This window comes from Gymnoscopelus microlampas, assembly GCF_963454915.1.
Source record: "Gymnoscopelus microlampas genome assembly, chromosome: 1".
Taxonomy (NCBI): domain Eukaryota; kingdom Metazoa; phylum Chordata; class Actinopteri; order Myctophiformes; family Myctophidae; genus Gymnoscopelus; species Gymnoscopelus microlampas.
Window position 1 is genome coordinate 29,669,196 of NC_139962.1, and position 25,255 is coordinate 29,694,450.

Here is a 25,255-nt window from a genome sequence, read left to right on the forward strand (position 1 = left end):
CCCTCCTCTCCTTTCTCCCCATCCAGCACTAGCCCAGGGTTTTTATTAATTTTATTTAATTATGCCACAAAGCTCTTTTTACACTGTGCCATATCTGCCCGTGCCCTACTCCCATTGTGTGAGCTGTGTAATTTAATAAAGCCTCATTTAAGAGAGGAGTTGATTAAAAAATTAAGCTCCAGTGATCACCCCAGCCACCGCCCGCCCCGTCTCGTGACAAGATCCAATATTTCATATTGTGAACATGTCGAGAAGAAATTACCACCGCAGGACAAATTAATGCTTTCCATAAGATCACATGATAGTGACAGCAAGTCCCACTATGGAGAGTGAAATATGTGCCATAGTAATGACACCTAGAGGGGAGAGCTCCTTCTTCTCCTCCTCCTCCAGCTCAGGTACTCTTTCTTTTCCATCTGCTGTCTGCCGATCATCGGTAGTGGAAGAAGTACTCAGATCTTTCACTCGAGTAAAAGTAGCAATACCACAATGTTGAAAGTAAAATTCCTGTAATCAAAATGTTACTTGAGTAAAAGGGTAAAAGTATCATAGAATCAAAATATACGTATAGTACCAATTTAAAAGTACTCGCCTATTCGGTGAAATGGCCTGTTTTACAACTTGTTTTAACATTTTTTAATGTTCAAACCTTTTCAAAAATAGCTGAGCTACAAGCTCACGCGTTGTGAGCAACGCGTTGTGAGCTTAACATATAAACCGTAGCTAAATTACAATATTTGCGTCTGAGATAGTGGAGTAGAAAGTATACCAAAAAAAGGAAATACTCATGTAATTTAAATGTGCCACAAAATTGTTCCCAAGTACAGTACTTGAGTAAATGTACTTATTTACTTTCCAGCACTGCCTATCATCCATGTGTTAGCTTTTTCTTGTTTCATTCATAATTTACAGCTTCCTACTTCTTCTGACAGCAGGTGACTGCCTGAGACTGCATCAAAATGGCTGTGATGGAGTTGTGTGATGTCTCCACCACTTCGGAGTGAATGACGACACTGGACTGCAACCTCAAACGAAGGAGAAGGAGACATTTCAGCCAAACTGCCCGCTGTTTGGCTTCAGGAAAGAAAATTGCACCGATGGCCTAATTGTTTACACACAGCATAATGGCTCTTTGAAATACAATCTGTCTAAGCTATCCCATCTGTGCAGCAAACTGTACACATGCACATAAACTCACTGATATAGAAAATGTGCAAGCTGTCATTTCCCATTGTGTGTAAGAGAGAGAGAGAGAGAGAGGGGGGGGGGGATTCAAAGTTAAACGCAATATCTACACTGCAGTTTAAAGTTAAATACCTTCTCACTGCAGGAGAAACATAATCCACACAATTAATGCTTGAAAATTACAGCCTGGATCTCGTGGCGGTTTTGAACCATAAGTTATTGATTTGGAAATGAAAACCTGTAGTCTTCAAGGTTAAATCCAGTCCACCCTCATTACTGCTCTGTCCTTGAGAGGCCCGCATTAGGTCTGCTGCAAGGAGCAGAGAGGACTGCTTTAATGAAGGTGAATTTAATGGGATTTAATGTAGCTGGGGGCAATGGAGCAGCAGAGATATGGTTTTAACAAAGAGCAAGGGACCAAGGGTATAGCCTATTCTTTTTATTTATTTCACATTTGGCCAGCCATAGTAAAAGCACACCACGTCTTAGTTGTAAGTGGATCCCGAGGGTCAGTGGTTGCACTTCTGCTCTCAGGATGGCGTCTTTACACCTCGCTATTGACCCTGCTATTGTATAGCGTGATATCGTTTACAAAATATTGGGGAAAATTGTATTCCACAGCCACTGATCTGAACCAAAAGAGTCACTGTTACTCAGTGGCTTTAAGACGTATCAAAACACCTGTGTGTAGAACTATTGGCAATGATTTGACATACAGTATTACTTAGGACTATGTGCTAATAGGAAATCAGTAGTCTAAATGACATACCAGTAAATACATTAACAAATTAAAAAAAACACACACACACACACACACACACACACACACACACACACACACACACACACACACACACACACACCCCCACTCTTATAATGACTCAAAAATATAACATGACTTTGTGCAATATGTTTAGCATTTAGCCTATGAGGCCTGTAATCTTTGACCACAGGTAGGGAACCCCTGGATTAAGGTATTGTCTCATATCAAGGCTCTCTGTAATAGTAGGCCTTAGGACACTTCACAGGACAAGGTAGTCCAGTCCACAGTTGTCAGTTTGCAACCTGGTCCCATTGTTAACCGTGTGTAGTTCTCACAAACACTGATCCCCTTTTACTTCATGCATTTGGGCCCTGTAACAGCGAGGTCATGGCTGACATGGCCGTGCCTTCAGCTTTCGCAAGCTTGATGTGAACAATGTGTGCTTTCTGCAAATAACATTAAACAGCCCGCTCCTACAGTAATGCCCCATAAATATGCCAAAATCTTGAAAAGGGAAAAAAAGAAAGACCTCACTCTCATACCTGGATGTGAACCTCTTCCACAGAGTCATTCCCCTTCTATTTTTTTTGTTCTTTTCTCTCTCCTGTCCACAAATCTGCTGGTGAACTGGCAGGCGGCTAATTCGCAAACATAAAGAGAGGAGAAAGGCAAAGAGGTGATACAAATGTCATCATTCCAATACGTCATACTATGTGCGTTATCAGCGACCATTCTTAATAATCACATTGGGCCAATGACCAAACCCATTACTGATCTTGCCTTCCGTTCTTATTAAACGCTGGGTACAATGTACTGGATAAATTATTGTTCCATCCCTCACTTGCTTCCACTTTCTCTCTCCTTGAGAAGCAAGGACCAAAGAGAAATGTTTCAGCCCCTGCTTGCGGAGAACACTACTTCTATCTGCATTTTAAATAGTGAATCACTCTGCAGATGCATCATTTGGTGTATTTCGTGAATCTCAGCAGGCCAGGGGTAGTCAGAACTGGACTGGAATAAACACTAGATCAAAAAAGAAAATCTCTGTAAAGGTCAAACATGGGGTACATAACTAAAGACATATACCTGGACGTGGCCCGCCTAATTAATGTACAGGCATGCTTTTCAAATGGACTGAACCTCTGCCAGGTTCAGCATGTGCGGATATGATGTTTCAGACCAGGGCAGTAGGTAATGAGTGAGGGGGTAGAGTTAATCCAGCCTGCCCTCACCTCTATCCTGAAGCGTTTGGGGAAGAATCTAGGAGGCCTTTATGTCAGGGATAATAACCTCAGGCCAAGGGTCACACTAACAATTCACAACGCACATAAGACAAAATCTACTCAGAAGGCTGAACCCGATAGCAGGCCCATCACATGCATGCATGAGGCCCATATGAAAGTGATTCGCTGCCCAGATGATCCAATTAAAGTGTTGCTTAGCACTTCTCTCTTTTATGTTCCTCTGCCTGTTGACTTGAATTAGGTCAAACTGGTAAACATCCCAGCACATGTGCCGTTTCAGAATAGCCACCTTAACCACTTAAGCCCTATACTTCCTTGTACGACAAATCTACAGCCGATCTACAAGCTCACAATGTGTCACAATGCGACGTGTTCTCCGTTTGTTGATCTGCCTTTTTGTTAAAATAATAAATTGTTCAGTTTTGTAGATCACTTTTAACAGATTTATCATGGTGGCTTTTCATAAAAAGCTATATGCTATAATATATATTCTGTTTCCACTTACATCGTTTCGTAATCAGTGGGCATATGCGGGCATCAGGAAAATAATGTCAACCTCCATTATAAGTGAAGATAACATTAAATGAAACAGGAAGGACTGGGACTGTCCCATGTTTATGAAGTCATACAGCTAATGTGGAAAAGTAGGAAAAGTAGGAAACAAAAATATAAAACAAAAACAACATTGTCAACTTCCCATGTTCCTCACTTGCTAACCTTGGACAAAGGACAGTTTTGCCACAATCTCTGCTTTTTCCACCAAAACTCATTTCTATTTGCAAGAGGGATTAGGAAACCATGTCAATCCAGGTTAAAACATTTTTTAATAATTGCGAACTAAACAGCTGTGATGGCTATTGAATGAGACACATTGTTCGCACATCTGCATTTTCCATTTAGTCCTTGACTTTGATTCGAGCTGTCTGTAATCCCTCAAACATGACTAATGGGAAACATTAAGTACAAGTTTGGGAGCAAGTGGTTTTAATTAAAACGCTGGTTCACAGAGGACCTTGGACAGGGGATTTTTTTTATCCTTCTTCAGAGAAATCTTCATATGTTTTCCCTTTTATTAGCAATCATGGGCACACTCAGATCTCACAAAAGGTACATTTTCACAAAAAAAGAGGGAGAAGAGTGAGATGCTTGCACCAGTTCAGTATTCAAACCACATTTCACCCAACGACTCCTCTGAGAGTTGCACATAAAGGAAGTTTTCCAAATGAAAGTTATTAGCACTTGATAATGAAGATGGAACACAGGGCCTAAACAACAGTGTTTGGAATGTTGCGTTTCCTGCGGACATAACAAAAGAAAAAGAAGAAATAGCTAAAACAGATGAGTGGCATATGAAAGAATCTTCAGAGAGACACAAAATTACATATTTTCCCACTTCCGACACGGAAAGAGGTAGAGGGGGAATCGTTCATGACCTTCTGTTGGCAGCAGTCTGTTCCGCCCACATGTAGTGAACTCAACATTATGAGACTTAATGAACAGCACTTGCAGACATTTTAGCATATGTCTGTGACACCGTGACCCGGCAACTTTAAAGGATATTACATATGGGCGTAATCACCATAACAGATCCTGTCAACATGAGTTTGTGCTGGGCGGCTCTGTGAGCCACCAAGAGGAAACAATGGGTTTTCATACATCCAATTTGTTCCATCACTATGATTGAGTGAGAAAATTCAGAGGGTCTTCGTGGGGTCAACGGTACTTCACAGTTATCTCATGTTTTGGACTGATATTCAAATATAATGGTTGATGTCGTCACTGGCGAGTGTAAACATTGCACAGTATGGCCAAAACAGCTACTTTTTATGAAATATGATTTCTTTTTTACCTGTGTTACAATGGATCTAATGTAGTTATTATTTAGTCACAAGCTCTTGTTAATACTTTTCATTGATTAAATATTTATAATACTTTTTTTTAACCACTTTCAACCTTGTGTCCCTTATTGTCATTTCCATGTATTCGTTTTTTTCACATTTGCAAAAATAGATGATCTACAAGCTTACAACTTTTGCAATGCAACGCGTAGTGAGCTTGTGGCTATTTTTGCACGACGCCGTCATACAATGAAGTATAAAATAGGGCATTCATTTATGAAAACATATTAAAAGGAGATACAAGGTTTCTGCCTGACAACAACGATATTCTAGTCCTAAAGTAGAATATACAGGAGTATAATTCTCTGTTGCTGTGGTGGTGTTGTCATGTTGTCATAGAAGTACAGTGAACATAGACATGTCACTGTGGAAGACAACAAGGATTCACACTGGAACACAGCATCTCTAAACAACATGCTGAAGCCTGACAGCCGTCTGGCGCCCCAGTATAAAACTTTATAAACAATCGAAACAATCAAAAAGTTTGCTATCTTAACCACTTAAACCCTCTAGTCTCAGTAAAACGGACCCGAGTTGCAACTGTAGTTGGACCACTTTTTTTTCCATCTACACCACATCTGGTGTAGAATCTGTTGGAGAATGTTCCCCTCCAGAATAGGGATGCTGGGGTTCAAGTGGTTAAACAGTCTGCCCAGTGGTGCTGGAGTAAATTGAAGCATTTTCTTTTTTGCTGGCTAATTTGTCCAGGAAAACTACAGAAAATTATGTAATTAGATATACAATCATCATTTATGCTTTTATCACACTAGTTGCCAGTGTGTAAACACTACACAGAAAAGCTCTGACAATGTATCATACGTATCTTAATTGGAAAATAAAATTGCTTTCATGTAAACATGAAAAAAAAATGTGATTTTGTTTAACAAAATATGTGCTTTGTTTATCTGTATACATCTTTCAATAAATGCCAGTCTCAAACAGATGCCCAGTCAAAAATGAATTATTTATTGTTCTTGCTATATACCCACCGGCACAACACATTTGATAGCCTTTAAGGAATTTGTTATCCACCTTCACAGCCAGCACCAACTTTTTCGGATTTCAAAAATGTAAACAAAATCTTATAAACCGCACATCTACAAGCTGAAATGGACTGAAGAGCATGAATAATGTTCCAAAATGATCTGAGGCATCTGCTGAACAATGTATTCGCATTATTTCTGTATTATATTCCATATATCAATCAACTATCTACAGCATGGTTCCCGAGCCATGTGGCCCATAGGTCAGGAGCCTATCTCCTATTTCGTTAGCGTGAGGTAGATTGATGTACAGTACATGTACGCCCCCTGGACATGGCGCTATATCGCAGGGACTTACCCCCAAATCCAACCCTTGATGCTGAGTGCTAAGCAGGGTGGCATTCAATACCCTTTTCTTAGTCTTTGGTATGACTCGGCACAGGGACTGAACCACGACCTCCCAGTGTCAGGGCGGACACTCTAACCACTAAGCTGCATATCCTCTGTACTGTACACTTTATGTTTCTCTTATTCATACAGTGTAAACGGATCACCAGCAGAGGGCTTGTTACAGCCCTTGTTGTGGGTTCTTTAGTGTGGTTCTTGCACAGACTATGTGGTTCTGAGTAGCATTGTGATGATGGAGATGGTTGGCTGAAGACAAACCATGGTCTATCTATGTCCATCTGGAAAAGGCATTGGATAAAGTAGGTTTCGGGGGTCTGTTGGAGGCTCTCTTGGAGGTTGTCTCCAAACTGCCTCTTAGACCTGGCCATGTCTGTGACAGGCCCTCTCCCGGTGAGCTAGCTGCTATGATGAATGACCACCTCTCCGTTCTTTATTGCCCCTCTAAATCATACGCTTACCATGCTTTTATAACCAATTTTTGCTGCTTTGTTTTATTATTTTTTTTACCTCCATTTTTGGACTACAACTACAAAACACTGCTCTTTCCCTTTGTTTTCCTTTCATAAAAGGGGAACATGGTAATCTCTGAGGATACAGCATCACATTGGTATTCAGATGGAGTGTTGGGATCTGGCCGTATTAATCAGATTTACTGAGACAAATATGTCATACCTCATTGTGATAGACTGGAGAAAGGCTCTGGAGAAATGCTCTATCTAAAGAACAAATCTACAGTTCATATATCTACAGTATTTGCTTTCATTCATGTTGGTTTTTTGTTTAGTTTCGTTTTTTGCCAGTACCCACTGTGCAGCACTGCTCTGTTTCACCTATAAAGTAACAACTGGAGTAGCATACAGAAATAAGTCTATTGTAATTCTGGAATAATATTAATTATTTATGTGAGAGAGGGCCAGACTTGATGTTTCTCAGAGAACACAGATTGACAGGCAGACAGCATGGCAGACAGTCAACTCAGAATGACAGGCTAGGGAGAACGGGGGGAAGAAGAGAAAAGGTTTAAGAAGTGATGGCAGATTTTTCTCCCTTGCTGTAATAAAGGATGGCGTAGCTCAGTGTTTACGAATGCCACAACCTTTATTTGCACTCCTGCTATCTCTTACGGTATCTGATAATCCAAGAAAATACTGATGGATTCAGTGATGGTCTTTTGTGTACCACTACACACAACAATCAACGCAAAACTAGTTTTACAAGATATTTTAAGATTTTAGCGTCAATATGTTGTTGTTTTTTCAAATTAAGCACTGTTGTTGCTCTTATCTTTGAAAACCTAGTCTAATGCTCACTACAATAATATGTCATTGTGAAAATAGGATTATTCAAGAAGTAATTGTACCATTTGCAGTTACTGAGGAGTCAGAAAAACCTGAACAATGTGTTCTTCCCAAAGTAGTGGTGCTAACTGAATGTTTCAAGAATTCATATTGACTTACTGAATGTCATCAATATTTAGTATAATTTTAAGCAGTTGAATGTTACTGTTCAATGACTATTAAAGTAAAAAAAATGGAATATAATATTGAAGCTGAAATGGGTTCTCTCTCCTGATTGGATAAATATAATTTGTGTTTACAAAAGAGCTGGAGAGATGGGGAGATCCCTGTTAGGCCTACTGACTGAACTTTATAACACAAAAGAAACATTACTTAGAGCACCTTAGGTCATAGCAACATAAGTCAGGGAAATCACTTTTCCTATTTTGAGTGGAGGTCAGGTTATTCTACCAAGCAGTCATTGATTTTAACAACACTCTTGGGGTGGGCTATCTCAAACTGACTACATTTCATTTCACCTGTATTACTGAAACCTAGGTTATTTTTTTAAGCATCAGTTACTGTATTTTATTTTTTATTTTTTTGCTTTATTGTTAAATTGGTTGTAACTGTATTTGTATTCTTGCTCTGTAAAGCACTTTGCGCTGCATTTCATGTCATGAAAGGTGCTATACAAATAAAGTTTATTATTATTATTATTATTATTATTATGCATCCTGCATCTCCAATGACTATTGTGCTAGTCTGTGCACTGTAGAGGACATCAAAACTAAGCCTTCCATGCAAGTGATTCAGATTAAAAGTTAATTTCATTTGACTCACCCTGACAAGAAAATTAGATGTGCACTGCCTAAAGTTTCCGGTTCCCACTCTTAGAGGTGCCAGTGACATTATTTATTTATGTTAGGTTAATAGCCCAACCTACATTACAGTCAGAAGTGCTGATTTGTGGCCAAGACCAATTCTGCTGCACTCACTACACTACCCTCTAAAATCACAAAGGCCCTCACCCTAAAATACTGGAGCTCAGTCCTCATCCATCAGAGCTTTCGACAGACAGACGGGCAGGTCAACCTACCTCCAACACACACATGGACACCAACAGGCTTTGAATAGAGCTTTTTTTTTCTTCTTCTTTTTTAACTACAAGCTTGATGCTTTTCCTAATATAACTCAGCCACAACAAACATTTAAGTTATTAAGCTCTCATGTTGCTTGTAGGACTGTTCATTGTTCATGGGACTTCTGGTCAATTCTGCAGACTACACTAAAGCCATGTTTAGCTACAAATACTGTACTCTGTCTCTCCCTGGTGGACAGAGAAAATACTAGCCAGTTCATTCTGGTCTTGAATGATGTCACTGCTACATACAGCACCCACAGATTTTTCCCACGGCGCCGGCCAGCAAGCCATCAGCATATATATTATAATGGACACTCATGGACGAATTACAACGGTGCCAGCACAAATCACACCATCGGCTTCAGCGCATTTGTGCATTTCTTTATTTTTTAATAACTTGCACCATAATAACCCATGGACCCTAAGCCATAAATTAACTGTTAGATTTTATTTTATCTTTATCAATTCCTAACTGCTTGGCAAGAAACATCAAGAAACGTATAACCCAGATCTATAAATTAACCCAACAAATAACAGTAATACTACTTTCAATTTCTCTTGTTGAGATCAGTGCTTGCGTATCGGAAAGAAAACACAATCAAAACGTGCGGGTCATTTTGAATCCTCCAGCTAATATAATCTGACTGGGCAGTGAAGCCCATTCTACAGTCCTGCAATGACTTACAGGTCTTTATGATCAATCAATCATCTAAACAAAGCTGGAGTGCAAGAGCCACTGCCAGGGGAGGTCTGACCTGCGGCCTAGCGTGACATTCAAGGAAGGAGTGCTGCTCACCCAGGAAATCCCATTACTCCAAAGTATGATGGATATCCATACTGGAAAAGCTCATATGTGGTCTGACGTATAATTTGTTATAATTTGTAAAACTGGCGTGCCCACGTTCACCTTTATCACTATTCTTTTTTTCTTTTCTTCTTTCAAAACTTCTGCCCAACACAATGATCATAGAATATTCTGTTCATCTGTCCCCATGTTTGGAAAAAATTACAGTATCATCTTTGAGGGTCTACGCCGTAGACCCTCAAAGATGATACTGTAATTTTTTTACTGAGAAGGCTGAACAGCACATTTTAGTCAGGGTTCCCCGTAGACTCTACGGGGAACCCTGACTAAAATGTGCTGTTCAGCCTGCACAGTTTGTTAAGTTACAGTTAAACCTGAATATAATATAAACTATATTGTATTGTACAGCATTAGATTATTAGAATACAGTGTCGAAGGAACATGATTATTGGAGATTTTCGGGTGGCGCAGTGGTAAAGTGCGTGCCCACAACCACGGAGGGTGTAGGTTCAAATCCACCGTGGTGCATCCGGCTTTATCGAGCGTCTATACCATTGGTTCCCAAAGTGGGGTCCGGGGACCCCCAGGGGTCCTTGAGGGAGTTCCAGGGGGTCCCCAGCTAAATGATAGATAGTTAGGAACGAAATTGACACTTATGGGTCTGTAACTCTGTCGATTTGGTTCCATTTTTACCCTCTTAAGAGTTAAATTAACATTGATGTTACAACATAAATTGGGGTCCCAGAGATCCCAGAGATAGAAATGGCATTAAATGGGGGTCCGTAGCCTAATGCATGTCAAACCTGGGGTCCTTGAAATTAAAATGGTTGAAAAGCACTGATAGAGCCGTAAAAATCTTCTCTTATGGGGGTCCTTGGCATATCTTTTCAAATGGGGGTCCGCGGGCTAATAAGTGTCAATTTGGGAACTTGACATGAAAAAGTTTGAGAACCACTGGTCTATAGGAACACAACTGACTTGTGTTCAGGGGAAGGTAGCCAGACAGGGAGGGTGATATTTGCCATTGCATGTGTTCATGCCGGCTGGGGAAGCACCTGTCAGCAGGGAGTGTTGCGTCGGAGAAGTAGAACTAAGGCTCTACTCCCGGTGGGGGCTGAGTAGGATATAACACACAAAATGTGGGGAGGAATCAATTGGCAAAATGACAAAAATTACACAGAGATTATTACAAAATGAATGTAAAAATAAATGTTATGGTATTTTTTCTTTGAAACCTTGAAATTTTGTTTTCATTGTGATACCGATATAGGAACTTAAAAGTATACAACGTTAGTTCCATTGTTCCATCGACTGATTGATCATTAAAATAAACATACTCTGAAAATCCACGTGGCCCACCCAGCCAAATAGCTGCCGTGTTAAGTGGTCAGGTGGGTGGGCCGCGAACACTTTTGAGATTTTCAAGCGAACTCCTATCAGGTTTTGGGAACGACCACAGTGCTGCAGTTCAGTATCTGTACCAAAAGTTCACAGGAGAGTTATGTTTGCAAACATGCATTATCATTTCAGGTCTAATCAATAGCACCAAACAGCTGATGGCACTCCCAGTATGGGCAAAGGTGAACGAAGAAGCGTCACATATTGTGAAAGAAGTAGTGCTTATCAACGTCTGTGGCAACAGACTAAGCCTCTCAATTCAACTACATGTCACATAGCCTTTTGTGATGAGGTGTAGTGCTGCTGTGCAATAACACGTTTCTCCTAACCTAAAAGCTTTACTAATTAGGAACCGATGATTGCACAAGCCTCCACCTCTGCTTTGTGCTGTACAGAATCACCATTTTTTTTTAAATTTGCATATATATTTTTAATATGTACAGTATTTTGGGTATTTTTCTGCCCTCATTGATAGCCACAGTGAAGAGAGACAGGAAACAGGGAGAGAGTCGGGGTGCAACACACACAGCTAAAGTCTACCGGGCTCAGGAATCGAACCCAGGACTCACTGTCAGGCTGCATCAAAGCCGTTATGGTACGCGCTTTAACCACTTAGCCATTGGCTCACCTTCAATCCAGCCATTTTCTTAATCTCACAATTGTTTCCACCCAGTTTGAGCCCCTACATTGAATTTAGATTTCACCTGACTTATCAGTAGGCAGAGGATCTCTGATCGTATTAGGCTTAAGAGATTAAAACACTATAGATATCACATTGCAGTAACATCAGTGACCTTTGGCCATGTCCAATACTTTCCCTCATTCATTTACATCAGTGGTTCTCACAAAGATTTGTGTTGTTCAAAGTTTTGCAAAATGTTCTGATCTACAAGCTCACAACACGCCACTAGATTTTGATAATGATGGCATGTTCAAAATAAGGACACAAGGTTGAAACTGGCTAAACTGCCACAATTATCTTATGAATTCAATTTCAATTGAAAACAAAAGAAAAATCTACATTTCCTCTCCTTTACACTTGGTCCCCCTGGCTCCTTCACTATGAAAACCTGTGATCTAGCTTACTATATGAGCTGCATTGGGTCACTGCGAGTGAGTCATGTTTACCAACCCTCCCCTTTATTGTGTTTCGCTGTGATAAGAGACCAACAAACAGACAGCGGGCCAAATCTCAGTATTTTTCTCTCCCCCACACACCTCATTTCATTCCTCAGGGGAACAGTTTAGGATCTGCCCCTTATCTAGACTAAAGGTCACTGTAGTGGAGCCTCGGTGAGTGTCTGTCAATCCACCATGACAGTGTTTAAGAGATGATGAAATGAAGAATTTATTATATTAACTGACTGAAACGAGATCAAGAGGACAAAGAAGAAAACTACCAAAAAGCTGTGTAGAAGAGGAGACAGAGAGAAAGAGAACGTGAGGGCCTCTGATAAATGGAAGCTTCACTGAATAGGTGAATTGGACGTCACTGTGAATGTCAGTGGAGTACGCCGGCCCATCTCAAAACTCTGTCAACACAACTGGCTCTAGTTCCGCCTGCGTCAACATACTGATGAGAGCCATGAAGCTGACTGGGACTATGCTGAAACTAGACTCTAGTGATTATAATACCAGCTCCCTTGATGGCTCCTGCACCGTGGTGGCATTTGACAACCTCACAGTGCTGCACATGGAAACAAGCATAGCAGGTACGTTGGTGACACTCTCAGCTCATTCACTGTCACCTAATCAGATACTGTACCAATAAAAGTAGTAACAAAACAAGAACTGAGGAAGAACTCAACAAACGATGATGCTTGTTGTCATTGTTGCATGTCAGGGACATGTAGGGTTAGCATTCTTGCTAACTCCTTATATGCAGTATTCACACCGCTTTCTTAACTGTACTGTACTGTTCCTGCATTGTTCATTAATATATGCTGTCCCTCTCAAATAAATGAATAAAGTAAGTAAAGTGATGCGAGGCTGTCTCAGCACTGTAAATCCACTCAGTCCAGGCCTTAATGGAGCAATCTGAAATGGGTGAATATTGTTTTTTATGTGTGTTTGTATTGGCCGCTCGCAAGCGTTGTGCAGACCAGTGGTGCTTTGCCATAGGACTCTCACAGACACAGTAATTTACACAGCAGCCATATTCCACATTCTCATGACATAGACACAAAAATGTGCCTTTGCAGTGACCTCAGCTCTCATTCCGCAAAACGCTGCAAAAGTACCAATCATTATTCCCACAAGAAGGACAAGAGCGCTCGAAATACCTCATTCCTCCCTCCTCTACTAACCCTCATAATCTAATTTCCAGTTATCATTAAGGCTCTGTTGTGCTGAATCAGAGCCTTTCTTTGGCACTTTTAAAGGAGATGCTTTACCAGTAGACTGCACTTCAAATGCAGATAACTGCAAGGCAGATGTATTCTAATCTCTTGATTCAATCTACCCGATCTTTGAGCACAGAAAGCATTCTCCTTGTTAAATTGTAATCCCTGGCTGCTCTGTCTCCCAAAACTAAGTGTGCAATTTACATACATTACAGCCTGGAGCCATTGTCCATGCAAGTGCGGGAACATTACGCCAATGGAGTGTATTTGATGGTCAGTGGTTATAAGAGAGACAATCCTGTAGCAATCGAATACTGACAGGAGGCAATTTAGAGCAACATGGAGAGAGATTGAATTAAAAAAGAGCTCCCAATGTAAAATTAGCCAGAGGAGGGTTGTGGACTTTGGCTTACTACTGACCTCTAACTGCTTTAATTAAATGTTGAGTTTCCTCTTCCTCTACTACTCTCTGAGTAATAAGTAGCAGGGCTCCTCAGAGGGCTATAAGTCTGGCAGCCACAGAGATATCTCTACCTATGACCCTGCTTTTATTATCACTCCTAGTACAGCCCGTGCCAGACTTGTGAAACAGTGCCCTCATGCTTCCTATAGTAAACCACAGGCTCACAACCAACACATTTCTATATGAGAATGTTGTGCGCCTGCTAATTATTCTGCCTCATGGCAGTGATGAACTAGGATATCTTGCATATCTCCGCCAGGCCGGGCAGGCTACCCACGGCTGCATGTAAGTTGTGGGTTGCAGTCGTCAGGGCCCGAGGAAATTACGGGGGAAATAAAGTTTTTACGACATACGGTTCAACATTTGTGGCAAGTGAAAGCAATTTTGGAGGCCGGCAAAAACATGGCGTATCGCATGACTTCAGAGTGATAATGTACAGCGATTTGTGTGAGTTTTAGACTAAATCTGTAAGAGTAGTAGCAAAAAGTTTGTTTTGAAGAAAATGCTAAATGGCGGAAAATCGGGTTAGTGTGTGGCCTACATGAGGAGTTGTTTCAATCTAACCTCGTTTCCTTTTTCTCATCTGAAAAAAAAATGCCTGGTAAAGAACTATGGCAGAAATTGTCTATAGGGCGGGACTTCCGTTGTTTGTAGGCCTACTCTTTTTTGTCCTATCAACACGATTTTCATGCACTGGGAATATAAGCAGATCTGCATAGCATCAACGTAACTACCTTGGGCAGTACACACACACACAATCTGTCACTGGCCTTTGGCCTAGAGGAGATCATAATAGAGCCACTGTGCAGGTTAGGGCTGGACGATATGACTTCAAATCAATATCATGATTTCAAACTTTTTATTTTCACTATTTTTGTATTTTTTGTATGCCACCACAACAAAGTATAATACAGAGGTAAACGGTTAATCAGGCTAATCAATGTAGCTGATTATAAAAACATCTATTATTCTATTAACCTACACGAGCAAGATTAAGTCGGTTATTGGTTCTAAATATCAGTTTCGATATATTTCCAGTTAACTGCCCAGTGATACTGTTGGTGCTTATCTGCTGTCACACAATCCTGACATTCTCTCAGTTAAATGATCTGTCTCAGATGCTTGTGGGGCTTGTTAGTTCAGCCTCACAGATGTTTATTTATTCATTGGCAGCCAAACAAAAGGGGCCCGTGTCTTAAAAGTCATACAGTGTCCCCACCCCCTGTTACACTACCTTTCTTGTCTCTATATAACAATAATCCTCATCATGATGGCATCATCATCGTAACAATAATAATAAATAGATTCTATCAATAAGAACCTTGCATGGAATATCAAAATCTGTAAGTAATCTTCAAAACCAGCAATCTAAAATGCACATAGAGAATATAATAGTGTCAATTAAATCATAACTTCTACTGTAAGTCTTGATGTGGTTATTTTGTAGGGTTGCAACTATCGATTATGTTGTTAGTGACTTTTATATCGATTACTTTTCCGATTGATCGAATAATAGAAAAAAGTTATATCTTTTAATATATATCAACAAACTGATTATCCATTTAAGCTTTGTCACAAAAACTTAAAAAAGAGGTGATTTATAATCAATGCAATCAATTAGTTTGATTAACTGTCTCACCCCTAATATTATGTGTTAATTGACAGAGTCAAGCGTTTCAGCACGCACCTCTCTACTGCTGCAGCCCAGTGGGAGCTTGTGTTCCATCTGTGCAGACAGAGCCACCGGGAAGCATTATGGAGCATTCAGCTGTGATGGCTGTAAGGGCTTCTTCAGGAGAAGTGTCCGCAAAAACCACACCTATACCTGCAGGTAAGATGTCACACGACACAGGGACATCGGTTAGGGAGATTGTATCTGTCAAGAAATTATATGTCAAGAAATGAACCACTTATATACTTTGACGTGCGACACAAAAAATATCCGACCTGCAAGCTCACAACGCATTGCAACGTGACGCATTGTGAGCTTATAGATCGGCTATTTTCCTTTTTTTATTATTATTCTTTTTTTAAATCCATAGAAAAGATTCTGGAAAATGTTGGAACATTTTCATCTATAATGACATGCCCAAGATAGTGACACCAAATTGACAACTCCATTAGTGGTTGAATTGAACGATGACAGATAGCTTTATGAAGCTAAATGAAACACAACCAATACTGACCCCGGGCACTCACAAAAAACTAAGTTGTACAGTGTGATGATTCAAGTAGGTGAAAGATCCATCATAGAGGAGAACAGAAGAAAACAACTTGTGGGTCATAGTCACTGGGATCTGCCCAGGCATGGAAGCAATAACCTATATGCAATGACAGAGGATTGAAAAATCAATGGTGAGATATAGCTGTGGGCTCTTGCTTTCCCATGAGAGGAACTGTATAACGAACTTTGTGCGTGTGTGTGTGTGTGTGTGTGTGTGTGTGTGTGTGTGTGTGTGTGTGTGTGTGTGTGTGTGTGTGTCTATTTTGTCAGGTTCAGCAGGCAATGTGTCGTGGACAAAGACAAAAGGAACCAGTGTCGTTGCTGCAGGCTACGGAAATGTTTCAGAGCGGGGATGAGAAAGGAAGGTGAGACGCACAAGTCGAATTTAACCACCGTCAACCTGGCGTTATAGCTGCAACATTTACCCAAATTTCCCAAAAAGAAAAGGAAATGTTAAAACAATTTCAAAACATGTTCAAAAGTAGCAAAAAGACACGATATACAGTACAACTAATAAGACGCTGTATGCCTGCGCGTGTATGTATGTATGTATGTACGTACTGTATGTATGTATGTACTGTATGTATGTATGTACAGTATGTATGTATGCATGCATGTAAGGTACAGTACAGTATGTATGTATGTACTGTATGTATGTATGTACAGTATGTATGTATGCATGCATGTAAGGTACAGTACAGTATGTATGTATGTATGTATGTATGTATGTACAGTATGTATGTATGCATGCATGTAAGGTACAGTACAGTATGTATGTATGCATGCATGCATGTATACAGTATGTATACGTACGTATGTATGCATATATGTACTGTCAGTCTGTCTATACATTTGTCGACTAGAGGGTGCTAATGCAGATACTCTATGCACACCTCTAGGTGTCCATTTAAAATTAGGTCCATCAACATAATCTATCAATGTCCAAATGTGATCAAGCTAAAAAAACTAAAATACAAACCAAAATGGTTAAACACAAATATCTCACTGCATGAAAGAGTACTGTAAGTTTGACAATTGTAGACATACATAGTATAATTCCTACAGTATCTTACATTCCTGTTGTACTTGATCCACAGAGAATATTAACTAAGTATGGGGCATTTTAAAGGAACTCCTAAAAGCCAGTCTGTCACAGGTTTATGGTCACAGCCCAGGGCTCATTGTGCTAATATTTACTGACCTTGGTGGTCTTGAAAGAGTAGTAATCCCTAACAGAAAGGCATTTTGCTATTACATAAGCGTCATAATGTATGAATGTCCTAATTTAGGCAGTTACTTTTGCAGTAACTTTTACCATTGTGAACAATACACAGCATGGCCATAAAAAAGCAGACGCTAAAATGAATAGCCGGTGGTAAAAAGCACATTCTAATGAATCACAAATTATCTTGTGCCTATTCCAACCATGAGGCATAAGCAAATATTGCCATTTCTGATTTAGAGATTGCGCAAATATTTAGGAATGAATTATGTATATTAAGGTCCTTGTAGTGTTGGGGCCACTAGTGGCGACATCCCAAGCAATAACCTATAGGCATGCCCATATATGGGCATATACTGATGACAACAGGGATGAACCGTTCGTCCGACTGACGGATTTCAAACTCGGCATGCGTGTAGCCGAGGACCACCAGAACCACTGATTTGAACGTTATTATGCCCCCCATATATAGGCATACCGATATGCCCATATATGGGTATATACTTGATGACATCAGGGATCTCTATATATGGGCATAAGAGGGACAAGGACAGATACAGAGATCTTCATATATGGGCATAAAAAGGGACACAGACAGACAGTCGGGTACAATGGGTATTGCATAACTGAGTGAGGCTGTATTCCCAACTTGTGTCGTACCCGACTTTGCGTCATTGCGTCTTACCTATTGATTGACTGAATACTTATACAATAATGCTAAAAGGATAACACAAAAAGGGGGCTTGTTTCCTTTGTGGAAATTGTTTCCTGTGTATTCAATTCATCAAGACATAATATGTCTTGATTGATATAGTATTGTACATCTTTATATTATAAAGACATACAATACTATACAAGAGATCATCAATACTAGGAACAGTAAAAGTATATGTATGTATGTATGTATGTATGTATGTATGTATGTATGTATATATATATATATATATATATATATATATATATATATATATATATATATATATACATATATATATATATATATATACATATACATATACATATACATATACATATACATATACATATACATATATATATATATAATTATTATTAATTATTACATAGACTTTACTAGGACCTTAATATAAATCATTTAGCTCAACTGCTTACAAGTGGAACCGGTGGGAAAATAAATTACCGTTAACTGCCCTTTGTCTCACATACAGTAGCTTAGGGTAAAACAGGACTTCTCCAACAGTATCTCTACCATTTAGGATAAGATAAGACAAGCACTTTGGAATTCTTCTGTAAGGAGACCTCAGTGGTGTTCCCGAGGCAGGGATTATTTTCCCCGTTCAGTAAGTGTGCACTTTTCAATAACACAAATAACGCTGTGGACTCTAAAAATTATCAAATAATGTGTTAATTATAAATGTTAGCAGCAAGATGCTAGCAAAACTAGCCCCCATCCCAGCCAACAGTTGAAGCTAATATTCTCTGCAGGTCCAAGTACTACAGTACAGGTCTGTAAGAGGCAAATTCACATTTACTGGTCTAAAAGCACCAAAGTCTGCTTCAAGCTGTTCACCCCCACGGGTGACAAGACAAGACTTATATTACTTTGAATGGGGAGTTTGCTTAACCCATTTAGACCTTAGGCCGATTTTAAAAACGCCTTCTAAATCCTGACCTAAGATTTCTGAAAAAATGTAAATATTTATAAAAGAATTACCGAAAAATGATGTTGTTATATACTGTACATAGCAACAATAAGCCCAAAAGGGGTTCCCGGCTTGAAAGGTATAGTTACGTAAGTGGGTTCGAGGTCTAAATCGAAACAAATACAAGCACATGCGATATTTGGACACAGGTGTTTTATATGTTGTTTTATAATTTCATTGTCGCTGTGTGGTGGAAACCTTGTACAGTATGTGCAAAATACATGCTGTACAAGTATAATGGAAAAAATAACCTGTGTTCCAATGGATCCAATGTGGTTATTACTTACAAGCTCTTGTTAATACTTTTCATTGGTTAAATATTTATAAAACCCACAGAGAAACTTTCTCACTTTCACATTAATATATTTTTTAATAGAGATACGACACGTTGTGAGCTTGTAGATGGACGATTTTCATTACTTTTGCGGTACAGTCGACAAAGTAGGGCATAAATGTACGGGGGGAAAAAACATAGTCGAACAAAGTCGAAAAAAATTAAAAACAAGGTTTCTGCCCCACAGCAACGACAAGAAATTAAAACTTTTCACATGTAGATTATGGGACAAATCAACATATAAAACGTGTCCAAAAACCACATGCTTGTGGAAACAATCAAGTTTTTTGGGGATATGTGATATTTACACGTTGGGTTTTCACGTGAATCACATGTGAACAACAATAATCTTTCCATGTGGATTTAAGCAGTGGTAGAAAGTACTGTAGCTAAGTCATAAGTATCCAAAAATATTAATACTCAAATAAAGTACAGATACTGCACTCAAAATGTACTTAAGTACTGTACTCAGGTAAATGTGCTTCATTACTGCCAACCACTGAGTATACATCAATTCACAGTGTTTGTGAACATTTTAAACTCGTAAACTAATACTTAGTTGACCAGGGTCAGCTCTGTATATGGTCACTATTTTTTCTCCCTGCCCATCTCTCTCACATCTCTTTGCTGAAAAAAGCCGATCTACAAGCTCGCAATGCGGTGAGTTCACTGCGTTGTGATGTGTTGCGAGCTTGTAGATCTGCTATTTCCGACTAATGTCCCCCCCAGAATAGGAATGCTAGGGTTCAAGTGGTTAATGTTTGCAAAACACTTTATGGACATAGGCCCATTTTAACATTTAATCCACATTCTCAATCATGAAAATGATCTCAATTTCCAATCTCCCATAAATGTCCTTTTAACAAAACCATTAAAAACCTTTCTACTTCCAGTTTCATATAAAAATATAAAAGGCTCTATTAAAAATAAAAAGATAAACATAAAAGTCCCATTATGGCCAATAGTCACGTCTACAATGTTTGCAAGGTTACAATTTTGTTGTGCCCAAAGGCTCCATTAAAAATAGCATTTTGGAGTAATCTCCAATAACATTATGATGAATGTAATTTTACTGAGGTCCTGTATTACCAGCACAGAAAACTGCAGTAAGTTACAGTAGGTTTGCAGAGGTTCTGTACAGTGTTATTTTGACAGCCAGGTTTGATTTAGTTTTAGTCATAGTCTTTTGAATAAAATTATATTTAGTTTTAGTCATATTTTAGTCACCTGAAATGATTTGGTTTTTAGTCTGGTTTTAGTTAGACCACAGATATGCTCTAAAAGTGTGAAAAACATATTTTATATTTCATATGGTCTTTAAGGTTCCTTTCCACTGGAGTGTGTGCCATTCCCAGCCAGTCATCCTCAACATGTTTGAGGATGACTCAATGTGTATGAAAATAATCACATGGGAATGTGAAATACACAAAACTGATTTTCTTGTGAAAAGGCTAACTGTGTGAAAACTGAAAACACCATCACATGAGGAAATAACATGTGAAGTTTGTATACATATTTATACTTTTTTTAACACGTTTTGCCTACATGTGCACCATGCACATGTTGGGCGTTATCTTCCAGTAGCTGACACAGATAACCAGGGAAGAGAGATGGGATTAGAGGAACCATGGATTGCCTCCTCACATGAATAATTAACATGGCTGAGTATGGGCAAATATTTGTTTTGCAGTTCTCAATAGAGACATGCGACTCCAAGCTCCCTGTCCCGGGGAATGTTACATAAAACAGAAACCGAAGTTTAAACTCCCTGAAGAGAAGGCCAGGAATATTTCTGCCTCACTAATTTGTCAAGCGGCTTGAATACCACAGCGACATTTCACATGTAAATTATGACAGCCACTTTGATTTAATAGCTGTTTTGTTTTACATCATATATTACAACACATACAGTGAAACAAAGCCACCCCAGACATACAGACCTTTTATGCTAGTCCTTTTAAGCCTGATTTATGCAACGTGTAGTGAGCTTGTAAATCTGCTATTTTTGACACCATCAAACGACTATGAACTAGAAAAATGTGCTTCTTGGAGCACAGGTCTCCGCCAGGCCAGGTAGTAGAAGTCAATCTTAGCCAATCAGGATGAAATATGAAAAATCAGATGTCTATAACAGGCCGAAAATCTGGCCTCCAGGGAGTGTGTGAGCACAGTTTCACACCAAACGGTCAACGGTGCCGGAGATTAGCTGTCCACAGACGCACGGACGGACGGACGAACACACACACAAGGAAGCACGGACGGACAGGGGCGAAAACATGGTCTCGGTCACGCCTTCGGACCTGGCGGAGACAATTAAGCATTAGAGCAGTGGTTCCCACCTGAAAATCTCGAAAGCGTTCATGGTCACATGGTCAGATGGGTGGGCTGCGTGCATTTTCAGAGCATGTTTATTTCAATGGTCAATCAATCGATTGTGTTCCGGCTTGGAACAATGGAACTAACATAGTATACTTTAAGTTCCTATTTATCGGTATCACAATGAAAAGTTTTTTTCTTTATATTTTTACATAATATATTAATGTCATATAATCGATACAATTTTACTGGGGGCCCACTTGCAATGACCTTGCGGCCCACCAGTGGGCCCATGGCCACAGGTTGGGAATCGCTGGACTGGAGCCTCTTCTCTCTCACCACCATCGGGCTATTTCAATCTATCACTCAACTGGTGTATCATAGAAGAGTCATTTGTGACACTGTCACGCAGGGCCATGTCGCTGGAGCAGAAAGGGACTCTCCTGTTCTCGCTGCTGCTCTAGTTTGATTAATCCATTAAGACCCGGAACGCATCTGTGTCATTTTAAGATCTCTTTGGCTATTCAAAAATAGCCGATCGACAAGCTCATAGTCGCGCTACACGCTTATAGATCTGCATTTTTTTTGAAAAATCTTGGAAATCTTGTGCAAATCTTTGAATATATATAATATATGTTTTAAAGCGAACATTTTTAACTCCGATCCGTACTTTTGGGTGGTCCATGACATGGAAAGGTTGGAGCACCACTGATTGATTATAGCAACATACTGTTAGGATTAGAAAACATTTTTAGATGTGTATTTGGCCACGGACCCCGACCTAAAAAAATATTTGAGTTACAAATGTTCGCTTTAAAATCTATTCAAAGATTTGCAAACATTTTCACGATTTTTCAAAAATAGCAGATCTACAAGCTCATAGTGCCGCACTATGAGCTTGTATAGCTGCTATTTTTGAATAGCCAAAGAAATCTAAAATGACACAGATGCGTTCCCGGATTGAATGGGTTAATAGGCTCCTGATTGGTTGCTGAGAGGACAGCTCTGATGACTGATTGCTCAGAGACCGGGCCTTGTTGTCTGACTTTGTGGGGGCATATTGGAATCAGACGGAGGCCATCCACATTGCTCTCTTTCTAATGAATTTCTTTTAGGGGTCACCAAATATCGTGGCTGTCGGGGGGGAAACCATGTATGTCCAAAGCTGTTACTTTTCAGGAGATGGGAAAAAAATTATAATAATCTGCATTCCATTCGATCCAATGTAGTTATTATTCAGTCACACACTCTCGTTAATACTTTTCGTTGGTTCAATATTTATAAAACCCAGAGACATACTTCATCAATTTGACTTTGCCTTAAAATAAAATTTAAAAATAGTAGATCTACATACGAGGTTTCTGCACCGTCAGCAACACTATGCGAGTGTCTCCGCTGTGAAGCACAATCCACATTATCAAGCTGCCCCCACACGCATATTCCACATGTCAATGTATGTGATACGTTTTAATGAAAGGCTAGACAACTACTACTGCCAAAAGTGACAACATGTACTAGTCTGCAGCCCTGTACGTTCTGTACTTTGTGGGTACTTCCGGTTAGACTCTTGCGGTGGTGGTCCTTTTCCAGGCTTTATCTCCCATGAGATGGAGATACAACTTGTAAACAAGGTTTTATTTAACATTATATCATCGGCAGAATCAAAATACTGCTCACAATAATGTTTGTGTTCGTTAATGTGCTGAATACAATAAAGAAGGGAATTCATTAGCCACCTTTCAACTTTTTCCACTTTAAATCAAGGCAGGGAATGGCAAAGAAAACTGAGGCTCTATTGCTAAACTTTTAATTACTTACTGACTTTTAATTTCCTCCCATCTCAATACCACGCATCTTTTCAATATTGACGGCATATTTTAACTGTGAAATTAATGTTTTTCTTAATTAACCACAGGAAGCCTAGTGTCCATATTCTGAGGCAAATATTTGGCCAAAACAGCTGATATACAAGCTCAAACCGCGCCAAGTTTAGACGCGTTGTTGATCGGCTATTTTCAGCAAGGAGAGTATAGAGCCCTGGGTGACCCTGTTCAAATAAGTATAAAGGGCTTTAAGCGGTTAAATGTCCTATCACCACCAAATAAAACGATCAAGAAACTAAGGGCAAGTTAAACAGTTATATGCAACAGTTAATCGGATTTATCGATTATTATTTTGGGCATGTGATTATAGGCGATAAGTAAAAAATAAATTAAAAAAGTTGCTTCTCGACTATTTGATTCCTAAAAATATATATATACAGAATTTTCGCTTGGAAAACAATGAATAGTTGCAGCTCTAAACAGTTATACCTGTACTTGGTGGAGAGCCTACATATCAGCCTCCTCTGCTGATGGAGACTTCAGGAGGCTTTTTAAGCAGCTTCTGTCTCTCCTCCACTGTTGGGACAGTCACACAAACATCAATGTCCATGTCACACAGGATGGAAGGTGAGAGTGGAGGACAGGAGGATGAGGTATTTTTGGACTTGTGGGATGCACCTTTCAGGAGATGTTGCAAGCAGCTTCCCTCCTCTCCTCAGTGGTGGAAGAAGTACTCAGATCTGCAGAAGAACAAGAAGTACTCAGATTACCACAATGTAGACACACTGTTACAAGTAAAAGTCCTGTATTGAAAAAATTGCATTAAAATAGTACTTTAGTACAGTACTTGAGTAAATATACTTGTTACTTTCCACCACTGCCTCTCCTCCACTACTGACTGGGCTCCCAGCATGGCGTTGGTACTAAGACTAGGCAACATCACTTCAAATCAATATCACCATTATTTCAAACTTTTGCCTCGTAAGATTAATTAATTAACGGTTATTACGATTAAATTGCTTCTCGAATATTCGATTAACCTACATGAGCAACATTAAGTCGGTTATTGGGTCTAAATATCTTTTTTTTTACATAATGTTCGGTTTATTGCCCAGCCAACAGTTGGTACTGTGCAAACACTGCCGTCCAGGTCATGGGAGGAAAAAGACACTTTTGCTTTTCTTTGGCATTTCGGGGTGTACCCAGCAGGGCTGCAGTAGTCCCATTTCAAAACTTAAGCCCTATTTTATACTTTGTCGTACAACGGTGTCACAGATAAATTCCAAAATACCTGTAAAATAAAACTTTTGAACAAACAATATTCCACCCCCCCCCCCCGAACCCCCCCCCCCCCCCCATTTTTTAAAAATTGTATTATAATCAACGTTTTTCAATAAAGGTTAAATCAATTAGTTCGATTAACTGTTTCACTACTAGTACCCAGAGACTTTCCTAATGGTCCCTACCTTTGTTTTATTCCCAGCTGTGCAGAATGAGCGCGACCGCATCAGCATCTACAGAGCAGAGGGACAGGGGGTGTGCACTCTATCCATCAACGTGCTGCTGCAAGCTGAGGCCACCGTGAATCAGGTATCACACTGTCACTTCAAAACACTCGGCTTATTCTTAGATACAAAGTCTTATGTTGGAAACATATAGGCTTCCATTTCCCACACAGCCCGGCCGAGAGAGCCCTTATCTGTTTCTGAGAAACATGCAGATAAAGGACCATAGATCGAGAGGA

At 39.6% G+C, this 25,255-nt stretch overlaps 1 protein-coding gene across 1 annotated transcript in view; it reads left to right on the forward strand.

The window, feature by feature from the left end:
- Positions 1-298: 298 nt before the first annotated feature.
- The window catches only part of hnf4b (hepatic nuclear factor 4, beta), a gene marked incomplete at both ends in the record, with an annotated part of 33,075 nt that continues 8,118 nt past the window's right edge, over positions 299-25,255 (forward strand). Inside the window, 5 exons of the mRNA XM_084054674.1 lie at positions 299-398; positions 12,611-12,817; positions 15,576-15,741; positions 16,405-16,499; positions 24,995-25,101. Coding sequence (XP_083910800.1) covers positions 299-398; positions 12,611-12,817; positions 15,576-15,741; positions 16,405-16,499; positions 24,995-25,101 — 675 coding nt within the window. The remainder of the gene's footprint in view (positions 399-12,610; positions 12,818-15,575; positions 15,742-16,404; positions 16,500-24,994; positions 25,102-25,255) is intronic.